The sequence below is a fragment of the Punica granatum genome, chromosome 3 (assembly GCF_007655135.1).
Source record: "Punica granatum isolate Tunisia-2019 chromosome 3, ASM765513v2, whole genome shotgun sequence".
Taxonomy (NCBI): domain Eukaryota; kingdom Viridiplantae; phylum Streptophyta; class Magnoliopsida; order Myrtales; family Lythraceae; genus Punica; species Punica granatum.
Window position 1 is genome coordinate 15,350,631 of NC_045129.1, and position 9,360 is coordinate 15,359,990.

General features: G+C 32.7%; 1 protein-coding gene across 5 annotated transcripts; it reads right to left on the reverse strand.

The window, feature by feature from the left end:
* Nucleotides 1-264: 264 nt before the first annotated feature.
* LOC116198887 lies at nucleotides 265-4,528 on the reverse strand. 5 transcript variants are annotated; one of them, XR_004155414.1, is made up of 4 exons: nucleotides 3,860-4,527; nucleotides 3,020-3,112; nucleotides 780-851; nucleotides 265-666 (listed from the first exon to the last, which is right to left on the reverse strand). XR_004155414.1 is itself a non-coding variant. In XM_031529150.1 (3 exons), the coding sequence occupies exons 1-3, from the start codon at nucleotides 4,371-4,373 to the stop codon at nucleotides 847-849; spliced, it is 612 nt and encodes a 203-aa protein (XP_031385010.1). In that variant the 5' UTR covers nucleotides 4,374-4,528; the 3' UTR covers nucleotides 265-846. The 5 variants fall into 5 exon arrangements, 3 of the variants coding, with proteins under 3 accessions (XP_031385010.1, XP_031385009.1, XP_031385008.1); XR_004155415.1 differs by having other exon boundaries at nucleotides 3,786-4,523; XM_031529150.1 differs by having other exon boundaries at nucleotides 265-851; nucleotides 3,860-4,528.
* Nucleotides 4,529-9,360: the final 4,832 nt, after the last annotated feature.

Sequence of the window (9,360 nt, forward strand, 5' to 3'; positions counted from 1 at the left end):
AGGAATGTGATCGGGTCCTTCTTGATGGTTTCCTAGTACCGGTAGACCAAAACGGAGTATTGATAAGGACGAAAAAAAAAGAAGGTAAGCATTGAGGATAAAAACGGGATTTTATTTTGTACCTTGGATATCTGTTGATGTCATCTGGATCCAAAACTGTTCACATGTATTCGCCTTTGTACTTAATTTGTTAATTTAAAATGCAAACTGAGTCTTTGGAGTCCACTAATGACCAATTTGAAGGGAATAACTGAGACATCTTCATTGGCCATGTACATGCATGAGAAAAGCTTGTTTTGTTCCATAAGGATAAGAAATCAGCCCCCGAAGGAAAGCTCATTAATATCACACAGCTTGCCACAAATAAAATCTCCATCATATACCTTATCCTTATCCTCCTTCCACATTAACTTTTCCTCCCCCATGAGAACGTTAACGTCTTCTTTCCTTCACTTCAAGCTCAGCCTTACTGCAGCCTGTATGTACCTACATATGTGTGTCCATCTGGCGACTCGTTTATATATACAATATTACATGTCCACTGGATGTTCGCATGCACACTCTCTCCCTCACACACACGTAATAATTATAAGTCCACCACATATATATACTTGGGGTAACCAAGAATTAATTGCTGAAACCGGCCCTGTTGCTGAAGATTTGTTACTGACCACAGCCAAAACATGTATAAATTAGTACAAATACGCATTATGAAAATGCTAGCTAGCTAGTTTATCAGAATCCTCAGAAGATATATGTACTTGTTTGTCCGATTTTACCTCGGCGTAACAATCATGTTGAGCAATAGTTTGATTGTTCGTGTTCACCAAAATCTCGCATGATACTTTAACCTGTATAGGGAAAATAAAAAAACAAAAAAAGAATCGCACAAAATTAGCTGTGCCCAACATTACCTCACGATATACAATTATAATCGGTATGTTTTGGTCGACTAATTAACGACGAGCCAAATGGGGGAGCGATGATAGGCAGTCAAGAGCATTTTATGGAAATAATTACTATCAATTTGAGAATTTCATGAGAATGGGAGGTCCAGTCCACCAGAAGAGACAATCACATATAATATGTAGCCCGATGGGTCATATATTTCTCTTTCCGGAACATACTGTGTCCAGCCATCTTAGATTGCTCGAGCTGTAAAATCTACTTGATGCAATACCCGCACTATACGCGAGTTTCATTTAAATTATTTGAAGAAAAATTCCTGTGTGAAACTAAAAAAGAATTCAAATATGAATCTTGTAAGTTAAGCTTATTGAATTTCTTTATTTTCTTTTTTCCAATTTTCAATTAGAATTTATTAGCCTCCATCCTAATAAATAATGAATAAAAGTAATTAAATTATAATAATTATGAAAATGGCTCCCTTACATCTGAATAAGGGAAAAAGAAAGAGAGGAAAGGGAGAGAAAAATGTGGATAATGATGGTTTACCTGGTCAAATTTACCATTATTATTTTAATTCAGTGGTGATTATTAATGAAATATTTAATGACATTAGCTAAAAAAACAAAAATGAAAGTGACATGAAAGAAGCAGAGGTTATATCCAAATTTACCATGTGAACTCCGTAATGTATAACTATTTACATATAAGATTTTCTCAAGAAATAGAGGTTATTATTTCTTCCCTTCGTGACTTATGAAGAGGTCAGTGTGGCTGATTTGTGAAAATTAAAAGAAAAATAAAAAAGATTGGGTTTGATTTAAATTTAATTGATAAATTTATCCACTTTTCACTGCCATGACAAATGGTATTTTAATTTTTTTTTTGCTGGATAAAGAAAACGAAATATTTTTAGTTCTTATCCGGCCATATAGATTTGCTCTCCTGCTGCTCCATTTAGCCTTCTTCTAATTTTGTTAGTAAAACATATAATTCTTCTAATATTAAACCTATGTTCTTAAAGGACTTTATCTTGGAGTTGGAGGTTTCAAAAGCGCTTTTGTCACTATCTTTTTAGCAAAACTAATCTATCAGCCGCCACTGGACGGCAAGTTAGTGTAGAAAATTATTAGTTAAGGATGTCTGTTAATTTTTAATCTTCAAACCCAACCACCCCCAACACCCACCACCACATAAATACCCCGCCCCCCCAAATCTTTTCCCTTCTTACCTTGAGAAAGCTCATAGCATACTTACAATTTTTTTTTTATCAATTTTCCTTTGAAACTTCTTAAAGCTTCATGTTTATATTAAGATTGAAACATAAAATAAAATCCAAAAGGTCGTCTCAATCAAATCAGGCTTTACAGTTTTTTTTTCATAACATATACCTTAACATACTTAATGAACTTCAATATGTCATAATCATATATTAAGCCAAATGTCATTTATCAATATCCTAAGGTATGAAGAATCATTCAATGTTTATGTCTCCTTTATCCTACGTGGAATGGTTTGCTCGTTCAGACTTATATATATTGCATATGTAGATTGTTTGGCAAAGAATTTAAAGCCAAGATTTGAATTCAACGGCAGCTAGAAGTGATATTTTTTCATGCACATGCAAGTGATCCTAAGAAGTGTTTCTACTTACGCTATACTTATCTTCCTTTTGGGTAATAACACTATACTTAAGCATCAGTTAATAATGCAATTCAGTTTGAGTAAGTCTTAGTTAGTTTCTTCAAGACACTTTTAACTCACGTGGGAATCAATAATAATCCTAAGTTGAACGTTCAAGGGTCCTGGGGATAGAGGGACTTGAACCCTCACGATTTTTAAAGTCAACAGATTTTCCCTCTTACTAGAAATTTCATTATTGTCGATATTGACATGTAGAATTGGACTCTATATTTATTCTCGTCCGATTAATCAGTTCTTGAAATGATTTATTAGACCACGCAGTAAGTGATTTATTCAATCGATATTTGATACTTTCTTCAACTTAGAATTGACTCACAACAATTCTTTCACTTTTCATATAAAAAAGTAGAGATTCGGGCCGTCAATAATTTCAAATGATTAATCATTTGAGAAAGTATTCAGTACGTACCTATATATATAGGTTTATCTTTCATCCTTTCTCTTTTTAGAGTTTCGATAGAAGGATTATGCGACCTGATCTTCATGATCAAACTTCGCCTGTCTTTATTTTTTTTACGGTAATAAAAAAGGCACATAGGTCAGTACAAAGAAAGAAAATAAAACTAAATAAATGGCACATAAATCCCACTAGTGAGGATCGAATCCAAGACCTCTTGGTTCCTGACGGCGCCTTGTGCCACTTCATTAAAACCCTTTCCTCATGTATGTCTTTATTTTGCCTTCCCCTATATCCCCTATTAGATTCATTGGCCTTCACAGTAAATATAATTTATATATACACACACTAATCCTCGCACTTGCGAGACTGCTCTCGTACATTTACAGAAAATCAAGGATTAATTTTTATGTGAAATAATTGCTCGACTTTTTAAAAACTTTATGAAAAATGTTGATTTTTAGAAGTAAATAATAAAAGGAGATAATTACAGATTTATTTTATTTTCTATGTTCAATATTTTGTTCAAAAAAGGAGACATTCTAATAGTTTATATATAAAATTAAAATTAAACTTCAAGAAAAAAATAGTGACGATTATAAAATGAAAAATTTTAAAATAACAGCAAAAAATATAATATGAGATATAAGATATTTATTTAATTATATATGTACTGGATCATTAGATGGGGTTACTACAAAAATAGAATAAATAATTAATTAATTAAAAAAAAAGGTTAGAGAAAAGGTTCCACTTTATTGACCGTTAAGTCGGTTACCTTCAAATCGAACCCAAAGAACAAAACCCCAAGGCGACCCTCAACCAGCGTGATGGTGTCGAGAGGAACTGTACCCTTGGCCAAGTCCTCAAGCAGGAGGACCGCATCGCTTAGAACCTCGACCCCGTCGAGCTCCACCTCGGCATCCACATAGGAAGACCCCAGCGCCCTCACATGACCATGCTGCGACCTCACGTGCCCCAGCGCTTTCCCCCTGTACCCAATGGCCACATCGAGCGCCTCATAGTCCATCGAGTACAGGTCAGCGTTGATTACCTTCACTTTGAGGAATAGGGAAATGTCGATCAGTAGGCAGGGCTTAGTGCGTATTCTGATGCGGTCCAATCTTAGCCGCACGAACTTGATGTCTGGCTCCGATGGCCATGCGACATAGGTGACTGTAGCCAGCAGGAGCAGTGAGGCAGCGCATATCGTGTAGAACTGGCGAGAGGTAGATGGGAAGAAGCGTTGCAGCGGCAGAACATCTAAGTCAGCGTCACCTTCGGGCTCGGGCAGTAGGGGGTTGAGGTTGGAGGGTGGCACCGCTGGTCGTGGCTTTGGCGTGTGTGTAGGCTTGGAGGGCTCCATGGCGGGAGAGTTGAGGTGGCCGAGTAGTGCGAATGGACGATAATAGCATAAGGCCTCATTTATGCGTTATGTGGAGAATATTTGAATTTCTTTGATATGAATGGTGCATAGGAAGGTTCATAAATTTGTCGAGCAGTGCCTCATTTGTTTTTTCCCTGATCGGTGTGGGAATTGTTGAGCCTTTCACGGCACTCTTTTGCTGAATTGGATTGACAAATCTATACACAATTGAAATGTCTAGGATATAGATAAAGATGTACTACGATACGTAAGACACGTTGATGCATAAGAAACAATATGTTTCATATTCGATTCTTACCAATTGAATTACTATGCTTATTATTTGAGTAAACAACATCCTCATCACCTTTCTCCAACTATTCTTTTTATCATTTTTTTGTTATAATGTTTCCTCATGGAAAGATATATATCATCATTTCAGCAATGAGCTTCAAGGACACGTCTAAGGTCAAAAGAAACAGCTATAGAAATCCTGATTCAATAATCTGATTGTTAGAATTCTAATTTTCATTTAAATATTCCTTATATTGATAGTTCTAATTTATATCTATAGTAGTAAATCTATTACTAATATATTAAAAGAGGGATATAGTGCAGTGGCTTCCTTCTAGTAACAAAGACGTTATAGGTCGGATACTCAATTTGACTATTCATTGCCTTTTATTAATTATTTAGGATTTTTATTTCATTGTGTCAGGTTCACGGGCTTCTCTCGTGACCAAGAAAATATATTACTAATAATACATACATTAATATATTTATAAATTCATTATATAATAATTAATAATAATACCAATTATTGTAATTAACGATAGCAAATATGAAAATGAAGAAACTACTAATTCAGATCACTTAATTACAAAAATTACAAACTTTTAAAATAAAGTAAATAAAAATAAAAGAATAATGCATATCATTGTAATATCATCTATGAAAATGAAAAAAATATTAAGAAGAATTCAAATCACATTTAAATTTAGAAAAATTAAGAATAGTTATAATTATATAAATTTTAATGTTATGTTTGATTTTAGAGTTGAGTAGAGTTGAGTTTTGGTTTTAGTTAGTTTATAATGATTGTTTTGTTAAATTATGAGAAAAGTTGTGAACAAGTAACGAATAGTTGAGAGAAAATAATGATTGTGTTGTTAAATTATGAAAAAAAGTAATGAATAGCTGATAGAAAATAATGATTGTATTAAATTGTAGAAAAAGTAATGAATATTTGAGAGAATCTAGTATTAAAAATTTAAGAAAAAAGGAAAATGTAATAATTGTGTTGTTGAATTGAAAATAAGTGGAGTTAAGTGTACTAGAGTTAAAAAAGAATTGTAAAACCAAACGGGCTATAAATTATTGGATAGATTCTAAAATTATAGTTATTATTGTTATTTCAATAGTAAAAAATATTTATAATTTTATAAAAATTAAGAATATTTACAATAATATAAATTTAAACTTATTGGATAAATTTTTATAATTCTAGCTAAATTTATAATAGTTCAATAGAGTAATCCCTTGTTGAAGTAATTAAGTCATTTAGCTAAAATTATCCAAATCTGCGAGACTAAGTATATGAGATTTGACTAAAAATAGCACAATGAACAGTGATATTATTTGTATCTGTACACATACATGCATTCAAATATATATATATATATATATATATGAATGCCTCTTACTAAATATCAGCAGAACGGTAGAATTACAAATTAAATATAATATCTAATACAGTCTACATACGCTTTAGGGTCAATAAATCTGGGTGGAAATATATGATATTTCCTCAACATAATATTATTACGTATCCTTTTTGTACTACCATCTCAAAATTGGTATTTTGACAAGTTAATATATAGCATTTGATGTTAAGATAGTATCTCTAAAAATAATCTATACCATTTTGCATGTGCGTGTTCAGAAAAATTATGAAAAAAAAGTGACATAGAGAGAAAGTTGTGAAAGTGGAGAGAAAACATAATTTTTTTTAAAAAAAGTGACATAGAGAGAAAAAGATGAGAGTGGACAGAGAGAAGAGACGAAAGATGATAGAGATATGGGAGAGAAAAAGTAAGGATTTGAGAGGTGAGTGGATAGTTTTTAAGTTATTTTATTATTTTAATAGTAAATGAATGATTCATATTAATTTGAATATATCTAATGTGGGTAAATTGAGAAAGTAAAAGTTAGACAAAACTTTCCTTATCGTTTTTTAGTATTCTAGATATATATGTAATAAGATGATATAATATTTATCATATATTCCATATAAGTAAAATAAAATAAATTGTTTAAGCGTGATTTCGATGTGAAGATACACACTATAAAATTTTGTAATATTAGTTTAATTTCGAGGATTATAATTAAATATAGATTATGCAGGAGAAAAGGAAATATTGATTATTCCATTGAAAATATGATGAGGTAAAAATTACGAGAATGGATTTTTCTAAAGATGTGAGTTTTTTTTTAATTTTTATAAAAGAGTCAAAATAAAGTGAATCGGTAAAAGAATGCCATTAATCTACGGAAAGATACTATTCAATCGAATGTCGTCTTATATTCGGGGGGAAAACAGGATTACATTCTCCTCACATATATTAAAAGGGTGGAACAAAGGTTACGAAAATGTCCGCATAGCTTGATGAGCGGGATTAGTATATATGTGAGATGTCTACATAAACTAAAGGATAAAATTGGAACTATGACAAGTCCAGAAACAGAATAGTTGAGCTTCACACTTAATATGTCATGGATTTCTTCAGATAGATTATTCAAAGTATGAGTTAATATATAAAAAATAACTGGGCAGAAAGCCTACGCCTTGCGCGGTTATAAAATTTCGAATTATTTATATTATACTCCCTGCACGTAGTTTGAGGGCGATCTCAAAATGTTCTATAGTAACGCTTGTCTCAAAATACTCCCGACAATAAGCAAAGCATTTCAATTCGCCCAAAACCTCTAATTACTGGTAATTGTTTTGGTAATTCACATGACTCTTCAATAGTGGCGAAATCGAATTGGATAAAATTTTAAAAGTAGAAACAAAAAAAATTATCTAGCAAAAGGGCAGAAAAAAATTAATTACCATAAGACTAGACGATCCTTCCATCGTCTTAGAATAGTTTCAGTTTTGCCCTAACCAAAAACTGATAGGAGGGTTCTGCTTATAATTGTCGATTAGAACTCTTGTTACTACATACAAACGTAACGAGAAGAAAAAAATATGACTTAATCAAAGATATATGTGGGCTCCCATGTGTTAAATTCCTATTTGGGTTTATTACCTAAAAAAGCGTAAACTTTTTTACATTTTATCATTTTTAGCACAATTTTTTTTATAAACTTAGAAATACACAAACTATTGATTATTTAGTATCAATATTAGCAAGGCATTATTTTTCTGTTAATTTAAATGGAAATTGTGACGTGAACTTACCCATGCCACTTGGCTCCTGGTGATATTGGTAAAATGGCTTAGAGGATTTTAAAAAAAATAATTTTGTTAAAAAAAATTAAAATTTAAAAGAAAAAAGAAAAACCATAATTTGACTAGAGTATGGCCGGTGGCCGGCTGTGAGGGCCATACAAAGAAATAATCAAAAAGTAAAACTAAGATGAAGAGCTATACAGAATTTGGATGCTAAATGAAATATGGAATATGAATTCACATGGAGAACAAACAAGATAATTAAAAAAAAACATGCTTTTCCTTTGGGTATTTACTTCGATTGAGATCCCGCCAAAGGTTTCTCGCATCTTTATTTACGTTCACTTGGAAAAGATAAAATTTATATGCCTTCACATGTGATCTCAGTGTATTAGAACCATAAAATAAAAGAGAGGTGATGTATTTAGAGATTGCAAAAGGATTTTCTTCAATTAGTCAGCTATGTTGTTTCCTAGCTTTGTAGTTTGCAGCTATATGTGCACACACATTTTGCACACGATCATGATTCAACTTGAGAAAGTGTAATAACTCACCGTTTATTGTAATTGCTGAATGATATTTCCTGTCCAATTCACCTAAATGACGCCTTAGCCGATCTCTTTGCTGCAACACAAAAATACAAAAATGGTTGAGTCGGATATTAGAACTTGTGTGCAATAGACAGTCTTGCCTCGCCTGAAAGAAAAGATCATAAATGAATATTCTGGGCAGTCCTTACTGATGTTTCAAGGTAAAAATATCTCCATTTTCTAGAGAGAATTATTATGCATCCTGCAATTTGTTAAAGTATATATGACTTCTAAAGGATGAAAAGAAACGACATATCCTCTAATTAAACTGAGAACACCTCCTGAGAAACATTTGAGTATCTCATTTTTTACTTCTCTTTTTTGGATCCAAGTCCAATTTGTCTCGTCCAATGCCATCACCAAATTCGGGTTTCTTAGTTAACCAACTTTTTATCATAGTCAAGCCACGAAACTAAAACTGTCGGTGTCCTGGAAGCAATTACAGCTAGGATTTTCAACTGCTCGAGTGAAGATTCGAAAAGCAAGTGCAACAAGCAGAGGTGATGGAAATGCTGATAGTTTTGTCTGAAGAAGCAAAATTTCGAGATAATCGAAAGGGCTGAAACTTCATAAAGGGGTTTCAAAGAGCGTTCTCCAAACCACAAATATTTAGAAAGTCAAATCACACCAATTCCCCAAAATTCAATCACACCAAATCTCCGAATGGGGGATATCAAAGAGAGTTCCAGAGTGTTATCTATACAAACATCAAAATTTAGAAAGTATAGAAAGCTAGACAATGCAATGGCAATGTTGACAGTCGAGCAACAGTTTGCAAGCATATTCTAATTCTCCCGCAGCTACCATTGGTAGTTCTTTCAGCAAAAGAACATTTGTTCAAGCTGATACTCTTTCATTTCTTGAAATGGGGACCCCACAATGCGATGTCGAGCGTGGCACCAGGCCAACCTCACATAGCGTATCGGGGCAACTACAGCAACTG